This window comes from Oncorhynchus mykiss, chromosome 11 (genome assembly GCF_013265735.2).
Source record: "Oncorhynchus mykiss isolate Arlee chromosome 11, USDA_OmykA_1.1, whole genome shotgun sequence".
Lineage (NCBI taxonomy): Eukaryota > Metazoa > Chordata > Actinopteri > Salmoniformes > Salmonidae > Oncorhynchus > Oncorhynchus mykiss.
The window spans coordinates 17,186,199-17,209,848 of record NC_048575.1 but is presented as its reverse complement, the minus strand read 5'-3'; the positions used below and the strand labels follow the sequence as shown (position 1 = coordinate 17,209,848).

The 23,650-nt window shown below is 43.6% G+C and overlaps 1 protein-coding gene across 6 annotated transcripts in view; it reads right to left on the bottom strand.

Annotated features, from left to right (window-relative positions):
* The window catches only part of mllt10 (MLLT10 histone lysine methyltransferase DOT1L cofactor), an 83,367-nt gene that overhangs the window by 1,945 nt on the left and 57,772 nt on the right, over positions 1-23,650 (bottom strand). For 4 of the 6 annotated variants that reach the window (XM_036935078.1, XM_036935077.1, XM_036935079.1 and 1 more), the window contains 9 exons: positions 19,862-20,010; positions 7,984-8,101; positions 7,243-7,324; positions 1,623-1,813; positions 1,174-1,323; positions 1,009-1,073; positions 612-883; positions 207-227; positions 51-132 (listed from right to left, as the gene is read on the bottom strand). In XM_036935078.1, coding sequence (XP_036790973.1) covers positions 51-132; positions 207-227; positions 612-883; positions 1,009-1,073; positions 1,174-1,323; positions 1,623-1,813; positions 7,243-7,324; positions 7,984-8,101; positions 19,862-20,010 — 1,130 coding nt within the window. The remainder of the gene's footprint in view (positions 1-50; positions 133-206; positions 228-611; positions 884-1,008; positions 1,074-1,173; positions 1,324-1,622; positions 1,814-7,242; positions 7,325-7,983; positions 8,102-19,861; positions 20,011-23,650) is intronic. The other 2 variants (XM_036935081.1, XM_036935080.1) reach the window with 2 other exon arrangements.

Here is a 23,650-nt window from a genome sequence, read left to right as displayed (position 1 = left end):
TAAATAAGCCTGCTGTGTTTAGTACAGTGGTGCTAGGTGTGTGTGTTTACCGCAGAGGGCTGTGAAGAGAGTAGCTGCTGTAGTTGGTGCTGGTGCAGTAAGAGCCTCTGCTGTTCAGACAAGGCACCCAACCTAAAAACACACAAAGACATACACACACACAGTTAGAAAACCACGCACACACACACACGCACACACACACTCACCTGCTTTTAGCAGTAACTGAGCTGCAGTAATCCAATAGGAAAGCAGGAAGGGAGAAAATATAAGGGAATCAATTTCAAAGCCAAAAACAGACAGACATTTCAATGAATGGAAGGACAGGTAGCCAGGCAGGCAGACTACCAGGTAGCCAGGCAGGCAGACTACCAGGTAGCCAGGCAGGCAGACTACCAGGTAGCCAGAAATGCAGACTACCAGGTAGCCAGGCAGGCAGACTACCAGGTCGCCAGAAATGCAGACTACCGGGTAGTCAGAAAGGCAGACTACCAGGTCACCAGAAAGGCAGACTACCAGGTCACCAGAAATGCAGACTACCAGGTAGCCAGGCAGGCAGACTACCAGGTCACCAGAAAGGCAGACTACCAGGCAGCCAGATGTAGTGTACCTACCTGTTGTTAATGGAGCTGGAGATGGGCAGAGCGGCGCTGGTGCCTGGTGCAGAGGTATGTGTGTATGTGTGAGGGCTGGAGGTGGTCTGTATGACTCCGTTCAAAACCCCCACTATCCCCCCCATCCCTGGCCCGGCTCCACCTCCCAGCATCATGGTTCCCATGGCAACCCCGTTGAGCTGATGCGGCTGGGGGGGGCTGTGAGAGACGGATGGGGGGGTGGACAGAGAAGAGGTAGATCCACCACTACTACGACCACATGACACGCTATCCTGAGAGAGAGAGAGAGAGAGAGAGAGAGCTTTGTTAACCAATATCTCCTATGCAATCTCTTACCATTCCAAAAGCTCTATGTAATGACAGCATAACAACTAGTGTGCTAGCTGGGTTCACTCACTATGTGCTGGAGCTTCAACTGCCTTACCTGAGCAGGTATGGGTAGAGAGGAGTCACTCTTCACATCTGAAACACACAACATCACACAGGCAGGCAATGAGAGTGACAGTTTGTACGAGTGTTTGTTAGGGTGAGGTGAGGCAGTAATAGGGCTGTGTGTGTGTACCTTGGGCAGCAGTAGTAGGGGTGAAAGGCACAGACAGCTGAGCTGACAGGAGCTGCAGTCGCTCTTTCTTCATGGTCAGAGTTTTAATCTGGTCCTCTAGACGCCTGTTCTCCTGCTGCAGCTGGTGGAGGGACTTCAACATCCCCAACACTACCACACAAAGAGACCGAGAAAGAGAGAGACAGAGAGAAAGAGAGAGAGATGGAGAGAGAGAGAGAGAGACAGAGAGAAGCAAGAGAGAGAGGAGAGAAGCGAGAGTCAAAGACAGGCAGAGAGAGAGGAGAGAAGCGAGAGTCAAAGACAGGCAGAGAGAGAGGAGAGAAGCGAGAGAGAGAGAGAGAGAGAGAGGAAACTAAATTAAACCAATCAAATTGAATTATCCAAACAATGCAATGATAGGTGAGTAGATTAGATTTGATGAAAAAAGTAATGTAGGTGTGTGTGCTCACCATCTCCCTGTGCTCCCTGCTGCAGTAGGAACTGTTGTCCATCACTCCACTGTCTCTCCAGCAGCTGTTCTATAGAGGTGGCCACCGGGGGTACTGTGTCTCCCCCTCCCTGACCTGACCCTAGCCCCCCCAAACCTGACCCCAACGACCCTCCTGGGTCATACCGGATCTGCAGCCCACCTAGAGGAGAACTGGAGGGAGAGCGGGATGGATGGGTGAGAGAGAAGAAAAAGGATATTAACAACCAAACATAGCATCAAACAAACATGGAGAATGTCAAAGCAATTTGTCCTTAAGTGAGCTAATGAAAATGAGAGAGAGAGAGAGAGAGAGAGAGAGAGAGAGGTGTGTGTGGTGGGCACCCATGGTGCAGTAAATCACTCTGTGTGAGTTGAGACACTGATGAGTGAAAGAGAGACAGAAGATAGGGAGGAAAAAGAGTCAGGAGAGAACTTCACGGTTCTGGAATAATAAACAAACAGAGGGAGAGTCTTTTTCCCATTCCATCGGACTTCTCGTTGGCACACACACACACACACACACACAAACCACTTATTGGAAAAGTTCAATTAGCAAATATTTTCTCCCTTTTGGAGCAAACTGAAGGAAAGCTTTTTCTTCTTAAAAGAAATATTATATTATTAGGTTGCTTTTAAATATTCTGATTTGCTTCATCCTTTCAAATAAAAGTACCAACATGACATTTCACTTTTCATTTGCATTTTTATAATTAATATGAATCTGACTGAAGAAGCCATGCCGGAACAGCGTTCGGAAAAGTGACGTCAAGACAACAACACACAAGTGAATACAAAGCAGGAGTGAAGCCACTCTCCACATAAGACGCTAAAGAACCACATCATACAGAGTCCTCCTATTGGTTAAGAAAAATATTTAGCCACTGAATAAAGCCAACACACTATATATAGACACCCCTTTAAAATTTGTGGATTCAGCCTCACCCGTTTGCAAACAGGTGTATAAAATCAAGCATACAGCCATGCAATCTTCTTAGACAATATTGGCAGTATAATGGCCTTACTGAAGCGCTCAGTGACTTTCAACGTGGGTCTGTCATAGGATGCCACCTTTCCAAAACGTCAGTTTATCACATTTCTGCCCTGCTAGAGCTGCCCTGGTCAACTGTAAGTGCTATTATTGTGAAGTGGAAACATCTAGGAGCAACAACGGCTCAGCCGCGAAGTGGTAGGCCACACAAGATCACAGAACAGGACCGCTGAGTGCTGAAGCACATACAAATAGTCTATCCTCGGTTGCAACACTCACTACCAAGTTCCAAACTACCTCTGGAAGCAACGTCTGCACAAGAACTGTTCATCGGGAACTTCATGCAATGGGTTTCCATGGCCGAGCTGCCGCACACAAGCCTAAGATCACAATGCGCAATGCCAAGCGTCGGCTAGAGTGGCGTAAAGATCGGCGCCATTGGACTCCGGAGCAGTGGAAACGTGTTCTCTGGAGTGATGAATCACGCTTCACCATCTGGCAGTTTGACGGACACATTAGGGTTTGGCGAAAGGCAAAGGAACACTACCTGCCCAAATGCATAGTGCAAATAGTAAAGTTTGGTGGAGGAGGAATAATGTAATGGTCTGGAGCGGTTTTTCATGGTTCATAGGCCCATTAGTTCCAGTGAAGGGAAATCTTAATGCTACAGCATACAATGACATTCTACACGATTCTGTGGTTCCAACTTTGTGGCAACAATTCGGGGAAGGCCCTTTCCTGTTTCAGCATGACAATGCCCCGTGCAGAAAGCCAGGTCCATACAGAAATGGTTTGTCGAGATCGGTGTGGAAGAACTCGACTGTTCTGCACAGAGCCATGACCTCAACCCCATCAAACACCTTTGCGATGTTTTAATTTGATTTGATTGAACCTTTATTTAACTAGGCAAGTCAGTTAAGAACAAATTCTTATTTTCAATGACGGCCTAGGAACAGTGGGTTAACTGTCTTGTTCAGGGGCAGAACGATTTTATCTTGTCAGCTCGGGGATTCGATCTTGCAACCTTTCGGTTACTTGTCCAAATATCTAATCACTAGGCTACAATGATGGCCAACCCCGGGCCAGACCCTAACCCGGACGACGCTGGGCCAATTGTGCATCGCTCTATGGGACTCCCAATCATGTCCGGTTGTGATACAGCCTGGAATCGCCTGCTATCCACATACTTATGGTCATGTAGTGCACTCTGACCAGATCCTGTGTTTTCCTATTTAAAAAAAAATATCTCTTATACAGAGAGCAGATTCCATTATGCAGTTATACATAGTACTTTCTATTTACAGTGTATTCTGAAAGTATTCAAACCCCTGGACCTTTCCACATTTTGTTACGTTACAGCCTTATTCTGGGGGCAGCTGACAAGGTACAAATCTGTCGTTCTGATCCTGAATAAGACAGTTAACCCACTGTTCCTAGGCTGTCATTGTAAATAAGAATTTGTTCTTAACTGACTTGCCTACTTAAATAAAGGTTAAATAAAAAATTATCATCAATCTACACACAATACCCCATTGTTCCTCTCCCCCTCTTGTACACTGCTGCTACTCACTGTTTTTACCATCTACAGTGCCTTGCGAAAGTATTCGGCCCCCTTGAACTTTGCGACCTTTTGCCACATTTCAGGCTTCAAACATAAAGATATAAAACTGTATTTTTTAATGAAGAATCAACAACAAGTGGGACACAATTATGAAGTGGAACGACATTTATTGGATATTTCAAACTTTTTTAACAAATCAAAAACTGAAAAATTGGGCGTGCAAAATTATTCAGCCCCCTTAAGTTAATATTTTGCTGCGATTACAGCTGTGAGTCGCTTGGGGTATGTCTCTATCAGTTTTGCACATCGAGAGACTGACATTTTTTCCCATTCCTCCTTGCAAAACAGCTCGAGCTCAGTGAGGTTGGATGGAGAGCATTTGTGAACAGCAGTTTTCAGTTCTTTCCACAGATTCTCGATTGGATTCAGGTCTGGACTTTGACTTGGCCATTCTAACACCTGGATATGTTTATTTTTGAACCATTCCATTGTAGATTTTGCTTTATGTTTTGGATCATTGTCTTGTTGGAAGACAAATCTCCGTCCCAGTCTCAGGTCTTTTGCAGACTCCATCAGGTTTTCTTCCAGAATGGTCCTGTATTTGGCTCCATCCATCTTCCCATCAATTTTAACCATCTTCCCTGTCCCTGCTGAAGAAAAGCAGGCCCAAACCATGATGCTGCCACCACCATGTTTGACAGTGGCAATGGTGTGTTGCTTTTACGCCAAACATAACGTTTTGCATTGTTGCCAAAAAGTTCAATTTTGGTTTCATCTGACCAGAGCACCTTCTTCCACATGTTTGGTGTGTCTCCCAGGTGGCTTGTGGCAAACTTTAAACGACACTTTTTATGGATATCTTTAAGAAATGGCTTTCTTCTTGCCACTCTTCCATAAAGGCCAGATTTGTGCAATATACGACTGATTGTTGTCCTATGGACAGAGTCTCCCACCTCAGCTGTAGATCTCTGCAGTTCATCCAGAGTGATCATGGGCCTCTTGGCTGCATCTCTGATCAGTCTTCTCCTTGTATGAGCTGAAAGTTTAGAGGGACGGCCAGGTCTTGGTAGATTTGCAGTGGTCTGATACTCCTTCCATTTCAATATTATCGCTTGCACAGTGCTCCTTGGGATGTTTAAAGCTTGGGAAATCTTTTTGTATCCAAATCCGGCTTTAAACTTCTTCACAACAGTATCTCGGACCTGCCTGGTGTGTTCCTTGTTCTTCATGATGCTCTCTGCGCTTTTAACGGACCTCTGAGACTATCACAGTGCAGGTGCATTTATACGGAGACTTGATTACACACAGGTGGATTGTATTTATCATCATTAGTCATTTAGGTCAACATTGGATCATTCAGAGATCCTCACTAAACTTCTGGAGAGAGTTTGCTGCACTGAAAGTAAAGGGGTTGAATACTTTTGCACGCCCAATTTTTCAGTTTTTGATTTGTTAAAAAAGTTTTAAATATCCAATAAATGTCGTTCCACTTCATGATTGTGTCCCACTTGTTGTTGATTTTTCACAAAAAAATACAGTTTTATATCTTTAGGTTTGAAGCCTGAAATGTGGCAAAAGGTCGCAAAGTTCAAAGGGGCCGAATACTTTCGCAAGGCACTGTATGCATAGTCATTTTAATAATTCTACCTACATGTACATATTACCTCAAGTAACCGGTGCCCACGCACATTTTTTAAAACTGCATTGTTGGTTAGGGGTTCGTAAGTAAGCATTTCACTGTAAGGTTGTATTCGGCACATATGACAAATAACATTTGATTTAATAACAAAGCAAAAACATATTTTTTTTGTTGCAAATTTATATTTATTTAATTTATGGGGGGAGAGAGATAGAAACGCTTTTATGGGGGGAGAGAGATAGAAACGCCTTTATGGGGGGGAGAGATAAACGCCTTTATGGGGGGAGAGATAGAAACGCCTTTATGGGGGGGAGAGATAGAAACGCCTTTATGGGGGGGGGGGAGAGATAGAAACTCCTTTATGGGTGGAAAGAAAAACGCCTTTATGGGGGGAGAGAGATAGAAACGCCTTTATGGGGGGGAGAGATAGAAACGCCTTTATGGGGGGGAGAGATAGAAACGCCTTTATGGGGGGAGAGAGATAGAAACGCCTTTATGGGGGGGGAGAGATAGAAACGCCTTTATGGGGGGAGAGAGATAGAAACGCCTTTATGGGGGGAGAGAGATAGAAACGCCTTTATGGGGGGGGGGGGATAGAAACGCCTTTATGGGGGGAGAGAGATAGAAACGCCTTTATGGGGGGAGAGAGATAGAAACGCCTTTATGGGGGGGGAGAGATAGAAACTCCTTTATGGGTGGAAAGAAAAACGCCTTTATGGGGGGAGAGAGATAGAAACGCCTTTATGGGGGGGAGAGATAGAAACGCCTTTATGGGGGGAGAGATAGAAACGCCTTTATGGGGGGAGAGAGATAGAAACGCCTTTATGGGGGGAGAGAGATAGAAACGCCTTTATGGGGGGAGAGAGATAGAAACGCCTTTATGGGGGGGGGGATAGAAACGCCTTTATGGGGGGGGGGGGGGGATAGAAACGCCTTTATGGGGGGGGATAGAAACGCCTTTATGGGGGGATAGAAACGCCTTTATGGGGGAGAGAGATAGAAACGCCTTTATGGGGGGGAGATATAGAAACACCTTTATGGGGGGGAGATATAGAAACGCCTTTATGGGGGGGAGGTATAGAAACGCCTTTATGGGGGGGAGAGATAGAAACGCCTTTATGGGGGGGAGAGATAGAAACTCCTTTATGGGTGGAGAGAGAAACGCCTTTATGGGGGGGGAGATAGAAACGCCTTTATGGGTGGAGAGGGAAACGCCTTTATCAGGGGGAGAGTGATAGAAACGCCTTCATGGGGGGGAGAGACCAGAACCAGAGTGTGTTTGTGGGAGGGAGAGAAACCCTCAAGAGAGGGGGATGGGCAGAGATATTTTTGTGTGGAATGTAAATAAGGGCTCACTGGTAATAGGGGGAGTGTGTGTAGGGAAAAGGGAGAAAATATGTGTGTGTACTTACCGCGGACAGAGGGTGGTCTTGGGAGAGGCTCGTCTGGAGAAGCCTGGAGCTGCAATGCTGTTTCCATCTCCTACCTCCTGATCTACACACACACACAGTAAATAACACACTTACTACACTGTGATTGTGTGTCTCTCTTGCACACACACACTTTCTCTCGCTATCTCGCTCTTCTCCCTCCAGGCCAGACGTCTCTTTTAATTTTCCTCTACGAGAGTAATAAATCACACATGCACACACAAACACATGTGCAAAGACACACGCAAGCACACACCAGCATGCACTCGCCTCCACTTAAGACACCCTTCCCCTCTTTTCTTTTCCTTTATTTTTTAACCCTTTCCATTCTTCCACCAACAGCCTGTCATTCAAAAGAACACACACACCCACGGTCAGTCACAATATAGTTAACCCCTAGAGGTCAGGGAGGACCAATGGCTGCAGGCAGTACTGAAACACCAGGAAACACTTTATTCCCCCCTTTTCTCCTGACCCTCCCCCTTTATTTATCCCACTCCTCCCCCACTGTTCTCCCCTTCCTCCCACTACCCCCATATGTACACCACCTTCACCACCCACAGTCTCACCCTAAGCGCTGTATGTGTGTATGCATGTGAGTGTGTGACGTAACCTGAGCAGTGGGTCAGTTGGTGTTGTGACCTCTGAACCCTCTGTAGACCGTGGTCTATTCATGGTCAAACACACGCGAGTGAGCGAGCACACACACACACACACGCCAACCTGCGGGGGAAGCTTGAGACTGTGCAATGAGGGCAGCCATGGCAGAGTTAGGGTTGAGTCGGTTTCCAAACATGTGGGAGGGAGCCATGTTGAACACTGGACCTGGTAACCCACTCACCTGCAGGGACAAAAGAGTCTCAGTTACAATACATGGAGGATGACTGGATGGAGTTGGTAACATAAATGAAGACTGTGGTGGAAAATGACATCATTAGTCATGCTATATCCCGTGTTTTACCACTTAAAGAATAGTCTCTTGTTATATGCTAGTGTTTTTCTAACTTTTCTAAACTTGTCTTGGTGTGACTTAGTCATAACACTGGGCGTATAGGTAAGAGACGTTTGGGTGCAACCGCAGCATGTGACATCCTGTGGGTTTGATATTTAAAAAGAGGGTCACATGCATGGAAACTTGCAGAAAGGAGTACAATATAGTGTTTGTTGTTGTGAATGCAGTTAGTATGAGGTTGATAGCCCGAGGGCTCAGACATCTATCTTAAATCTGCACAGACAACTAATTACCTTTTTCACATGATCTGCTGACTGCTACATATACAATAAATAAGTATTTTTCTATAAAAGCAGAGACCCGACTGTTAAGCTTTCAACTCAAACATTCTTGGTGATGGTTGATTGCTTCATTTTTGCAAATCTTATAAAATTGTTGTTTGAAAGAATCTGCAGTCTCTCTTTTCCTACAGAATTGCTACCACAATTTGGCGACGAGGATGGGATGGCTAACGCTGCTTGCTGATTGCGCCGGAGGAGACCGAGGTTAACTGCAAGCAAGGGAGCCCACATGCCGACTAAAACGGGGCAGGAAAGGACCCGCCTCGGACAGGCAGGGAGCATCATTGAGTGGATACGCCATTCTGAACAGACAAAATAAATTAAGGGTGAGACTGAATTTCTTTTGAACATCATAGAAAATCCTGTTCTGTGACAGGTTGTGCACATTATGTCTTTATGTCTTTGTTGTTGCAAAGACAATGCAGAAAGCCTAGTTAGCCAATGGGCGGGAGCACTGGTTGGTCGGCACAATTGAGGTAGTATGTACATGAATGTATAGTTAAAGTGACTATGCATATATGATAAACAGAGAGTAGCAGCAGCGTAAAAAGAGGGGTTGGGGGGGCGGGGCACACAATTCAAATAGTCCGGGTAGCCATTTGATTACCTGTTCAGGAGTCTTATGGATTAGGGGTAAAAACTGTTGAGAAGCCTTTTGGTCCTAGACTTGGCACTCTGGTACCGCTTGCCATGCGGTAGTAGAGAGAAGAGTCTATGACTGGGGTCTTTGACAATTGTTAGGGCCTTCCTCTGACACCGCCTGGTGTAGAGGTCCTGGATGGCAGGCAGCTTTGACTTGCGGTCAGAGGCCGAGCAATTGCCGTACCAGGCAGTGATGCAACCAATGCTCTCAATGTTGCAGCTGTAGAACCTTTTGAGGATCTCAGGACCCATGCCAAATCTTTTTAGTTTCTGAGGGGGAATAGGCTTTGTCGTGCCCTCTTCACGACTGTCTTGGTGTGTTTGGACCATTCTAGTTTGTTGTTGATGTGGACACTGAGGAACTTGAAGCTCTCAATCTGCTCCACTATAGCCCCGTCAATGAGAATGGGGGCGTGCTCGGTCCTCCTTTTGCTGTCCACAATCATCTCAGTCTTGGTTATGTTGAGGGATAGGTTGTTATTCTGGCACCACACGGCCAGGTCTCTGACCTCCTCCTCCCTATAGGCTGTCTCGTCATTGTTGGTGATCAGGCCTACCACTGTTGTGTCGTCTGCAAACTTAATGATGGTGTTGGAGTCGTGCCTGGCCATGCAGTCGTGGGTGAACAGGGAGTACAGGAGGGGACTGAGCACGCACGGCTGGGGAGCTCCAGTGTTGAGGATCAGCGTGGCAGAAGTGTTTCAACCTACCCTCACCACCTGGGGGCGGCCCATCAGGAAGTCCAGGATCCAGTTGCAGAGGGAGGTGTTTAGTCCCAGGATCCTTAGCTCAGTGATTAGCTTTAGGAATACTATGGTGTTGAACGCTGAGCTGTAGCCAATGAATAGCATTCTCACATAAGTGTTCCTTTTGTCCAGGTGGGAAAGGGCAGTGTGGAGTGCAATAGAGATTGCATCATCTGTGGATCTGTTTGGGTGGTAAGCAAATTGGAGCGGGTCTAGAGTTTCCGGGATAATGGTGTTGATGTGAGAAATTACCAGCCTTTCAAAGCACTTCATGGCTACGGACGTGAGTGCTACGGGTCTGTAGTCATTTAGGCAGGTTGCCTTTGTGTTCTTGGGCACAGCGACTATGGTGGTCTGCTTGAAACATGATGGTATTACATAGTCAATCAGGAACATGTTGAAAATGTCAGTGAAGACACCTGCCAGTTGGTCAGCACATGCCCGGAGCACACGTCCTGGTAATCCGTTTGGCCCCACAGCCTTGTGTATGTTGACCTGTTTAAAGGTCTTACGTCGGCTACGGAGAGCGCGATTACACAGTCGTTCGGAACAGCTGATGCTCTCATGCATGCCCCAGTGTTGCTTGCCTCGAAGCGAGCATAGAAGTGATTTAGCTCGTCTGGTTCAAATATATTTAGATGGAGAAGAAATGACTATTTTCAAATTACAAGAAAGGAAGACGTTTCTAACCAACTACGGTTTGTTTTGTGTGTCTGTTTTTGTTTCCTGAGTATGTGTATTGATGAGAGATTTATATTATGGATGGATGATTGACCCTATCAGCCTGACTGGCTGCACAGTGTGATCGAATAAAGGAACACATCCTCCAGTAATAAAATTGGCAGAAGTTCCAGTATTGTTTCTAATACAAGGTATCAAAACCGTTACCAATTAAAAGGCACAAATACCATAACTACACTCTGGGGAATTGGGTATCACTACCTTAGAATTAAGAGCAGTGAGTGAGTAGAGCTGTGAGTGAGTAAATCTAAACACTCTGGCCATGGTCAGGAAGAGGTAAAACTATAGCAAAACCATAGTGGCACTAAAATATGCACAAGAGTATTCTACCAATTCAGCTCGAATATCGAAAAAATCCAATTATGGATAAAACTGGGCAGCATTTCCCTGCTGACAGGAAATATGCGAGAGCGGATACAAATCCATTGCTTTAACTAATTCTGATTTGTTAGTTACGCTATTCTTATGATCCACATAGCATATCATTACAGCAGTATGTACCGGTAATATATGTTAGCTACCTAACGTTCGTTGGCTACTAATACATCAAACTTTCTAGTATATTAACTATATGCCATCTAACTACCCAAAGTGTATTGACTTCATTATTTACGTCATTCTTACCTAAATGGTATAGTCATTGTGTATTCTCATTGGACATTGTTAATTTGGGTGCTTCGTGAATTCACTCAGGCTATCTGCTCAGATTTCAGAGCACTCATCTGAATGTACCAGAGTGCAGAATAACTGATGAATTTACAAACGCTCAACACCCGTTGAATATGGACGTTGTCAGTAAATGTCGGGGGAAAATAACATAAAATTGAACGTAAAATTTAAATTGTTGCCAGCAGCACAGTAAGTCACCAACGCTTTTAAGAACATGGGAAAAGCCATTGGAACACAGGAGTGATGGTTGCTGATATTGAGCCTCTGTACGCCTATGTAGATATTCCATTAAAAATCATCCCTTTCCAGCTACAACAGTCATTTACAACATTAACAATGTCTACACTGTATTTAATTAATGGACAAAACATTTGGGACATTTCCAAGGGACCCCAAACTTTGTAACGGTAGTGTATATTAGTATGGTTTATTAGCGTAGTGTGTTGGGCCATTGGTCATTTGAAAATTGAGTGTAGAGGGGCACCACTGGCTAAATTTACGACGGGAAAGGTATTATATTTATTGGTGACACGGGCAGAATCAAAAGCGATATGACTACTACCCATGTCTTTGAACATGGGACCAGTAACAATGCCCGGATAATTTTACATTGCGATGGATCTAATTTTGGGATAATTGAATAGTTGGATAATTCTTGTGAGAATTAAAACAATCGCTAAAAGGGTGTAAATTTAAGGGGGTCTGTGTTGATACAGTATGTAGTGATTTCTTATTTGCGTAAAAAGAGACGAGGAAACTCATGCCAGACATCACCACAATAGTAAACTATTTGGTAGAGCACGGTCACAAGGCATCATATTGGAAAGTACAACCAGTGAAACAAGAGAGAACATATATTTGGGGGTTTTGATTTTGGGAATCACAAAGCACATTACACCTGATCGAGTAGGAACAATGTGTTTTTTTTGGCACAAACATACACTCCTCGCAGACTCAGGAAAACCCTAGAGGTTTTAATCTTGTGAGACACTATTCTGTCTTCCTCTAAAATAGATTTATGGAATTGAGAAAAGTGAGGAGGGATCACGAGTAGGGTTGCACATTTTGTGGAATATTCAGAGGTGGAAACTTTCCATGGGAATTAACAGGAATATATGGAAATTAATATTAATACCATTTAAATGCAGATGTTTTTTTGCATTGGATATATTTACAATAGCATATGGAGACAGAAACATAAACCTATCACCTTATCATAAGTAGACATACACGCAAATGATTAAATCCTTCCAATAGAAAAAAAATAAAATGAGTTACGAATTGAACTTTAATTAAATTAGTTACGATTTGAACTTTAATTCAATTAGTTACGGTTTAAACTTAGTTAGTTAACCTCACTAGGGTATGTGGGATGCTAGCGTCCCACCTGGCCAACATCCAGTGAGATTGCAGAGCGCCAAATTCAAATAAAAATACAGAAAACATACAAGTATTTTACATAGGTTTAAATATGAACTTCTTGTGAATCTAACCATGGTGTCAGATTTCAAAAATGCTTTACGGCAAAAGCATACCTTAAGACTATTTGAGAACATCGCCCAGCAGACAAATCATTACAAATAGTAACCAGCCAAGTAGGAGAGTTACACAAGTCAGAAATCAGTAATCCACAGGCTCAAACGCAGTCACAACAGGCAGACAAAAACATCTAAATTGTATCCGTGAAGTTCATAGAAACATGTCAAACGATGTTTATAATCAATCCTCAGGTTGTTATTAGCCTAAATAATCGATAATATTTCACCCGGACAATAACGTCGTGAATATGAAAGGTAAACAAGAAAGGCACTCTCGGCCGCACGCATGAAAAAGCTCTGTGACATGGCAGGGTCCACTCATTCAGACTGCTCTTACTCCCTCATTTTTCAGAATACAAGCCTGAAACAATTTCTAAAGACTGTTGACATCTAGTGGAAGGCATAGGAACTGCAATTTGAGTCCTAAGTCAATGGATACTGACTAATGGCATTGAATACAAAACCCCCCAAAAAATCCTACTTCCTGAATGGATCTTTCTCAGGTTTTCGCCTGCCAAATCAGTTCTGTTATACTCACAGACATTATTTTAACAGTTTTGGAAACTAGTGTTTTCTATCAAAATCTACCAATTATATGCATATCATATCTTCTGGGCCCGAGTAGTAGGCAGTTTAATTTTGGCAAGCTTTTCATCCAAAATTCCGAATGCTGCCCCCTATCCTAGAAAAGTTAACTCTTCACATGGGATGATTTTCACTGAACAACAAGAGAAAGGGAATATTGAATGATCCCCAATGATCCATTGTATCTCCCAAAAACGTTTTCAACATGCATCTGAAAAATGATAGTCTAGAAACTAAAGCTTGGTTGTCTTCCTCTCAGGCTTCCATGTCTTCTCCCTAAATCTCCTCAATGTCCAACTCTTGAACATCAGACACGGAGGCCTCATCTTTACTGTCACGTTCCAACCTTGTTGAGGACAGCTCGTTGTCAGGCTCAAAAAGCCTCAAATTTGCCCGGATGGCCACCAATTTTTCAAACGTTGTATTGGTCAGCCTGTTGAGTGCTTTGGTGTGTGTTCCCAAACAAGGACCAGTTGCGCTCTGAGGCGGCCGATGGTGGGATTTGGAGGATGATGGAGGCAACAGGGGAAAGAGCCTCAGATCCACAAAGTCCCTTCCAACAGGTGGCTGATGAGATATATTGGCATGACTGCCATATTGCATCTCCATCTCAAAGCCTTGCTTGGAAGTGTACTTCGCCAAACTGCCTCATCCAGGTCAAGGTGGCGAGACACAGTAGTGATGACACCATAGGCCTTGTTGATCTCTGCACCAGACAGGATGCTCTTGCCAGCATACTTGGGGTCCAACATGTACACTGCAGCGTGTATGCGCTTCAGGCAGAAGTCTTCACGCTTTTTGACGTATTTCGGAAATGCAGTTTCCTCTGCTTGGAGCAACAGTGAAGTGGGCAGGGCAGTATGGATTTCTTCTCTTACATCTGCAAGCAGAGTCTGAAAATCAGACAGGATGGCATTGTCTCAATTTGTGAAATGGCTACTGCTATAGGTTTCAGGAGTTTCAGGCTGCTTACCACTCTCTCCCAAAATACATCATCCAGGAGGATGCTCTTGATGGGCTGTCCATATCAGCAGACTGTGATATGGTAATTTCTTGGAGACTCCTTCCCCTCCAGGAGACTGTCAAACATGACGTCAACATCACCCCAACAGGTGTTGCTGGGCAGCTTCAATGTGGTGCTCTTATTCTCACTTTGCTTGGTAAGGTAGATTGCTGCTATAACTTGATGACCCTTCACATACCTAACTATTTCCTTGGCTCTCTTGTAGAGTGTATCCATTGTTTTCAGTGCCATGATATCCTTGAGGAGCAGATGCAATGCATGAGCAGCACAGCCAATGTGATGTGAGGGTAGGACTCCTCCACTTTAGACCAAGCAGCCTTCATGTTCGCAGCATTGTCTGTCACCAGTGCAAATAACTTCTGTGGTCCAAGGTCATTGATGACTGCTTTCAGCTCATCTGCTGGCCGGTGTGTCTGTTGTCCCTTGTGTCTGTGCTCTTGTTGATTTTCTTGACCTTCACTTGAACTCTGCATCCAGAAAATGAGTAGATAAAGCATGTCTGGCTGGAGGGGTGTATGCTGGGCGAAAAACATTCAGAAATCTCTTCCAATACACATTGCCTGTGAGCATCAGAGGTGAACCAGTTGCATACACAGCTCGAGCAAGACATTCATCAGCATTTCTCGGACTACGTTCCTCCATTGAGTCAAAACACTTCTGATTCCAGGAGGACCATGAGCTGTTGCTATCGATAAGGTGTCGGATTCATAATTTTCACCTCAAATAGAAGTAGATGGACTTTTGACAGAGGTTTCTTGTTGTGGGCGCTGAGGGAACTTTATGCACTTGGCTAGATGATTCTGCATCTTTGTTGCATTCTTCACATATGCTATGGCACAGTATTTGCAAATGTACACAGCTTTTCTGTGTACAGCTGCAGTGAAATGTCTCCACACATCAGATAGTGCCCGTTGCATTTTACTGGAAAGATGAGAAAATGAATTAAAAAAAACAAATACAATTCCATGTACAGATGTACACTGCTCAAAAAAATAAAGGGAACACTTAAACAACTCAATGTAACTCCAAGTCAATCACACTTCTGTGAAATCAAACTGTCCACTTAGGAAGCAACACTGATTGACAATAAATTTCACATTCTGTTGTGCAAATGGAATAGACAACAGGTGGAAATTATAGGCAATTAGCAAGACACCCCCAATAAAGGAGTGGTTCTGCAGGTGGTGACCACAGACCACTTCTCATTTCCTATGCTTCCTGGATGATGTTTTGGTCACTTTTGAATGCTGGCGGTGCTTTCACTCTAGTGGTAGCATGAGACGGAGTCTACAACCCACACAAGTGGCTCAGGTAGTGCAGCTCATCCAGGATGGCACATCAATGCGAGATGTGGCAGGAAGGTTTGCTGTGTCTGTCAGCGTAGTGTCCAGAGCATGGAGGCGCTACCAGGAGACTGGAGGAGGCCGAAGGAGGGCAACAACCCAGCAGCAGGACCGCTACCTCCGCCTTTGTGCAGTGCAAGGAGGAGCAGGAGGCGCACTGCCAGAGCCCTGCAAAATGACCTCCAGCAGGCGGAGGTGTCTGCTCAAACGGTCAGAAACAGACTCCATGAGGGTGGTATGAGGGCCCGACGTCCACAGGTGGGGGTTGTGCTTACAGCCCAACACCGTGCAGGACGTTTGGTATTTGCCAGAGAACACCAAGATTGGCAAATTCGCCAATGGCGTCCTGTGCTCTTCACAGATGAAAGCAGGTTCACACTGAGCACATGTGACAGACGTGACAGAGTCTGGAAACGCTGTGGAGAAGGTTCTGCTGCCTGCAACATCCTCCAGCATGACCAGTTTGGCGGTGGGTCAGTGATGGTGTGGGGTGGCATTTCTTTGGGGGGCCGCACAGCCCTCCATGTGCTCGCCAGAGGTAGCCTGACTGCCAATAAGTACCAAGATGAGATCCTCAGACCCCTTGTGAGACCATATGGTGGTGCGGTTGGCCCTGGGTTCCTCCTAATGCAAGACAATGCTAGACCTCATGAAGCTGGAGTGTGTCAGCAGTTCCTGCAAGAGGAAGGCATTGATGCTATGGACTGGCCCGTCCGTTCCCCAGACCTGAATCCAATTGAGCACATCTGGGACATCATGTCTCGCTCCATCCACCAACGCAACGTTGCACCACAGACTGTCCAGGAGTTGGCGGATGCTTTAGTCCAGGTCTGGGAGGAGATCCCTCAGGAGACCATCTGCCACCTCATCAGGAGCATGCCCAGGCGTTGTAGGGAGGTCATACAGGCACGTGGAGGCCACACACACTACTGAGCCTCATTTTGACTTGTTTTAAGGACATTACATCAAAGTTGGATCAGCCTGTAGTGTGGTTTTCCACTTTAATTTTGAATGTGACTCCAAATCCAGACCTCCATGGGTTGATAAATTTGATTTCCATTGATAATTTTTTGTGATTTTGTTGTCAGCACATTCAACTATGTAAAGAAAAAAGTATTTAATAAGAATATTTCATTCATTCAGATCTAGGATGTGTTATTTTAGTGTTCTCTTTATTTTTTTGAGCAGTGTAGTTAAGCAGTTAGATAAATGTTTTATCTTACAAAGGAGTTATTTAAACCTGAAACGTATTCAAACAGGTGAAGTAACACTCAGTTAGCAGGCTCAAGCAAGCTAAAAATCCACATGGTAGAAAAAACTAACAAGCAGAAATTGTTAACAAGTTAGAAATTATTTAAACACACTTTGCTGTAGGCTACTATTTACTAGTTAACAAAAAAATAATGTATGTCATATAAAATATATTCACCCCATCCAGTATTGTAATCAAAACTTACCAGAAAGCATGTAGTCCTTGGCTCAGACAGTATAGTAGTTTGGGCTCAATAGCATCTCATTAGTGTGCAAGATCTTGACAATCAGCTGACCATGTGATGGAAGAATGCACTGTGCATGCAGAGGGTTGCAATTCCATTGAATTGGGGATAGTTTAACCAAAACATCCCACAAGACCTAGCATTGCCTTGTGTATCCCATAAAAAAGTTCACTGTTATAAGCTAACTTTTTCTATGAATTTAAGCAAAATTCCCCAAATTCCTGGGCTTAACTCCCATGGAAAATGTCTGACACTTTGCAACCCTAGTCACGAGTAATTAAAGTGGCCTCCCTGTGAATAGAAGTTATCATGTTTGTTTTGACTGTAATTTCAAACCTTTTGTTCACCTGGTAAAGTAAATGTTAGACAGAAAGATAGAGGTAGAGTATGATGGTGATTGAGAGGGCTTCTGAGTTAAAGGGAACAGAGATGTGTAGACTAGTGAAGGTAACAAAGGGAATGGGAAGTAAGAATTTGAATTGTTTGGACTGATTAAGATTGACCAAAGTGAAAGGCCAGCATCCTGGGGTTGCCTCTTCACTGTTGACGTTGAGACTGGTGTTTTGTGGGTACGATTTAATGAAGATGCCAGTTGAGGACTTGTGAGGCGTCTTGGCATTCTCTCAACCAGCTTCATGAGGTAGACACCTGGAATCCATTTCAATTAACAGGTGTGAAATTTCTTTCCTTAATGCGTTTGAGCCAATCAGTTGTGTTGTGACAAGGTAGGCTTGGTTTGTAGAAGATAGCGCTATTGGTAAAAGACCAAGTCCATATTATGGCAAGAACAGCTCAAATAAGCAAAGTGAAATGGCAGTCCATCATTATATTAAGAAATTAAGGTCAGTGAATCGAGAAAATGTCAGGAACTTTTAAAGTTTCTTCAAGTGCAGTCGCAAAAACCATTAAGCTCTATGATGAAACTGGCTCTCATGAGGACTGCCACAGGCAAGGAAGACCTAGAGTTACCTCTGCTGCAGAGGACAAGTTCATTTGAGTTACCAGCCTCAGAAATTGCATCCCAAATAAATGCTTCACAGGGTTCAAGAAACAGACATCTCAAGAGCAACTGTTCAGAGGAGACTGCGGGAATCAGGCCTTCATGGTCGAAAGAAACAACTACTAAAGGACACCAATAATAAGAAGAGACTTATTTGGGCCAATAAACATAAGCAATGGAGATTAGATCAGTGGAAATCTGTCCTTTGGTCTGATGAGTCCAAATTTCAGATTTTTGGTTCCAACTGCCGTGTCTTTGTGAGATGCAGAGTAGGTGGACGGATGATCTCCACGTGTGCGCTTCCCACCGTGAAGCATGGAGGTGTGAAGGTGTTTTGCTGGTGACACGGTCAGTCACCAGGATGGCTACCACAGCATTCTGCAGCGATACATCATCCCATCTGGTTTGCGCTTAGTGGGACGATCATTTGTTTTTCAACAGGACAATGACCCAAAACACACCTCCAGGCTGTGTAAGGGCTATTTGACCAAGAAGGAGAGTGATGGAGTGCTGTATCAGATGACCTGGCCTCCACAATCACCCGACCTGAACCCAATTGAGATGGGTTGGGATGAGTTAGCTCGCAGACCGAAGGAAAAGCAGCCAACAACTTTTATTTAATTTTTTTTATTTTACCTTTATTTAACTAGGCAAGTCAGTTAAGAACAAATTCTTATTTTCAATGACGGCCTAGGAACAGTGCCTGTTCAGGGGCAGAACGACAGATTTGTACCTTGTCAGCTCGGGGGTTTGAACTTGCTACCCTGGGCTACCCTGCCGCCCCAGTGCTTAGCATATGTGGGAACTCCTTCAAGACTGTTGGAAAAGCATTCCTCATGAAGCTGGTTGAGAGAATGTCAAGAGTGTGCAAACTTGTCATCAAGGCAAAAGGTGGCTACTTTGAAGAATCTCAAATATAAAACCTATTTTGATTGTTTAACACTTTTCTGGTTACTACATGATTCCATATGTGTTATTTCATAGTTGTGATGTCTTCACTATTATTCTACAATGTAGAAAATTGTACAAATAAAGAAAAACCCTTGAATGAGTAGGTGTGTCCAAACTTTTGACTGGTACTCTATATATGTTTTGCTATTCAAACAGTTATCACTGCCATTTAGCTGCCCAATAACCATTATCCAAAATGCCAAAATCATCACAGCCCTGAGAACTCCTCTCTCATCCTTTTCTAAACCTATTTTTTTTTTTTTTATTTTATTTTTTATTTTTTTTTTTACCTTTATTTAACCAGGCAAGTCAGTTAAGAACAAATTCTTATTTTCAATGACGGCCTGGGAACAGTGGGTTAACTGCCTGTTCAGGGGCAGAACGACAGATTTGTACCTTGTCAGCTCGGGGGTTTGAACTCGCAACCTTCCGGTTACTAGTCCAACGCTCTAACCACTAGGCTACCCTGCCGCCCCAGAACTTAATATAACTAGTAGGTCTCTGACATTAATGTTGATCTGACTCTGTTCAGCACGGGCCTAGTCTGTGTCTGTGGTGTGTGTATGTACTCACATGGGGGGAGACCGTGTTGATCATGGGGGCTGTGGCAGTGAAGGGACTAGGAGGAGCTAGGGAGGCCATCGGCTGTTGCAACTCAGAGTTAGCTCCACTCATAGGGGCAGGTCCCACCCCTGACGACACGTCACAACTGGAGAACGCACCTACAAGGAGATACATCACCATAACTTTAATTATCATCATCATTCTGTTTCATAATCATGAAAATAAACTAATCTTCATTGTCTCGTGTTTATATGAGTTGCGTGCAGTACAGTAGTGAGTGTGTGCATGGTACCATGAACGAGTGGGCTGGACCAAATCAACAACAAACACATTCTCACACATGCACCCTGTATACCAGGGATAGGCAACTAGATTAAGCCGCAGGCTGGTTTTTGTCAGAGTAGATAGTTAGGGGGCCGGAACAAAATATTAATAATTTGTACACTGCAAATTGATCACAACTTAGGTGAAAAAAAAGTGACTGCCTTTGAAAATAACTAATTTCATACCTAAAGTAGATTGAGACAATCATGTCTCTTTTTATGCGTGTGAACACATGGGAACAGATTTCCTAAATAAAAAATTGTCTTTAGCTGAAAACTAAAAACTATGGGCCGAATTTGGCCTGTTGCCGACCCCTGCTGTAGACAAACACACAACTACATATTAAAAACACACAGTGGATGGAGACCTGTCCTGCCACTGACCCAGAATAACAAGCAGAAATCTGATGACTCACACATTGTTCTATCACACACATACACACAGCTTTTCATACTGGGGGAAAGGGGGGTGGGGGCTCCATTCATATTCATGTACCTCCCCCATCACATGCCCTCTCTGTTAAGTTGTTGCTGCTGCTGTTTTATTGATTTCACTCACACACACACACACACACACTTAACCGGTATAAACTCTGCCCCTGCCCCTTAGTGACCCCTAGGGAGGGGGGAGTAGGAGTGAGAGGCCCCCCTCACCCCACAAAAGGCTGAATGGCTGTGGGCAGCACATATTCACTAGAGGAACAAGAGTGCTTTGTGCATGAGAGTGCAAGATGGAGAACGAAGGAAAACGAGAGATCATGTACTGCAGAAATTCCAAGACTACTCCTCAGGTCATACAAACACAATAGAACACATCTCCTAACCTACACAATATTGTTGGAAAGACAATCCACAATTACCAGATATTAATGTTAAAATCAGACTAAACTGACTAAATTACACAACTTAATCTGATGCCATCATAAATTATATACAAATCTAACATTAGTAATAAGCCAGTCTTGTAATTAAAAATAAAAAATGGGGTAGAGATTGCTACCCTTACCCTTTTGCTACACCTAGCCTACATATATCCATATCCCAAAGCTAGCCTCCATTTACCACTGGGCCAATACATCAAAGGTGGGGTTACATTTATCATGTCAACACAGGAATACATGTAGTGAATATGCTTTTATGGACCCTAGTTCATTATCAACAACACAGAATAAAGGATGGATGGGTGTGTGTTCACGTTTTACTATACTTGTGAGTATACACAAGTAGGCTCCTTAACAGCTTCTACCCCCAAGCCATAAGACTGCTGAACAATTAATCAAAATGGCCACCGGACTATCTACATTGACCCCCACATTTCATTTGTACGCTGCTGCTAATCGCTGTTTATTATCTATGCATAGTCACTTTACCCCTACCTACATGTACAAATTACCTCGACTAACCTGTACCCCTGCACATTGACTCGGTACCGGTACCCCCTGTATATAGCCTCGTTGTTATTTTATTGTGTTACTTTTGATTATTTTTTACTTTGGTCTACATGGTAAATATTTTCTTAAACCTTCTTGAACTGAACTGTTGGTTAAGGGCTTGTAAGTATGCATTTCACAGTAAGGTCTACACGTTGTATTCGGTGCATGTGACAAATAAAGTTTGATTTGAGTACCAGAATTCCTCACGAGAATAGTAACACAACTATTTTGCCGGTCCTCACTTGTTAAAAAACAATTTTAGGCTTAGGGGCTAGGTTTAGGAGTTAGGGTTAAGGAGAACAGTCCTCACAAGTATAGTAAGACATAGCTCTGTGTGAGTGTGGACCAGCCCTATTAGCTCAGCTGCATTGGCGTAGGACTGTCCAATCGGGAATCAATCAAAGTGATCAATAAGGACTTAACAACATCACCTTTCCTCACCCCCTCCATATATCCCCCCTGGAAACCCCTCAACCCCTAGTAACCCCCTCAAGCCAGGGACCCAACACGTCTCAGCCTCCAATAACATATGTGTGTGTGTGTGTCAGGGTTAGCGTTAGGAAAATACAGCGCCAGACAACGTGAGAAATTTACCGGACCCATATGCATTGGGTACACATAATCCATTAGGGCTTCCACCCACGGTGATCAAAATGACAGAAATCACATGTAGATTATGAAAATGCATCTTAACTTCTTGATGACAGGGGGGCAGTATTGAGTAGCTTGGATGAATAAGGTGCCCAGAGTAAACTGCCTGCTACTCTGTCCCAGATGCTAATATATGCATATTATTAGTATTATTGGATAGAAAACACTCTGAAGTTTCTAAAACTGTTTGAATGATGTCTGAGTATAACAGAACTCATATGGCAGGCGAAAACCTGAGACAAATCCAACCAGGAAGTGGGAAATCTGAGTTTTGTAGTTTAATTTAAGTGATTTCATGTTTCTACAAACTGCAATGGAACTCTTTTGACTTTCCTCTGGATTTTGCACTCTCACATTGTGCCTTTGGAATAGTGAACTAAACGAGCAAACAAAACAGAGGTATTTGGACATAGATATGGACGTAATCGTACAAAACAAACATTCCTTGTGGGAGTCCTGGGAGTGCATTCCAACGAAGATCAGCAAAGGTAAGTGAAGATTTATAATTCTATTTATGACTTTTGTTGACTCCACAATTTGGCGGGTAACTGTATGGCTTGCTTTTGTGGCTGGATGCTGTTCTCAGATTATTGAATATTGTGCTTTTTCTATAAAGCTTTTTTGAAATCTGACACAGCGGTTGCATTAAGAACAAGTTTATCTTTAATTCTATGTAAAACATGTATCTTTCATCAAAGTTTATGATGAGTATTTATGTTATTTTATGTGGCTCTCTGCAATTTCTCTGGATGTTTTGGAGGCATTTCTGAACATGGCACCAATGTAAACTGAGGTTTTTGGATATAAATATGAACTTGATCGAACAAAACATACATGTATTGTGTAACATTGAGTCCTGAGAGTGTCATCTGATGAAGATCATCAAAGGTTAGTGATTAATTTTATCTATATTTCTGCTTTTTGTGACACCTCTCTTTGGTTGGAAAATGGCTGAATGCTTTCTGTGACTAGTTGCTGACCTGATATGTTCTGCTTTCGCCGAAAAGCCTTTTTGAAATCGGACACTGTGGTTGGATTAACGAGAAGTGTATATTTAAAATGGTGTAAAATACTTGTATGGTTGAGGAATTTTAATTATGAGATTTCTGTTGTTTTGGATTTGGCGCCCTGCAATTTCACTGGCTGTTGGCGAGGTGGGACGCTAGCATCCCGAACGATCCCAGAGAGGTTAACAGAACATGCAACTAATGTAATGAAGCAGCCAATAAAACATCATTTTGAAACATGTGCCAAAATGCAATGTGGGAAAACTCCATTCTGAATAGCGCACCTGGGAAAACTCCATTCTGAATAGCGCACCTGGGAAAACACATCATTCTAAACAGTGCACCTGATAAATGTTAATCTCTGTCATATATGGAACTTCTATG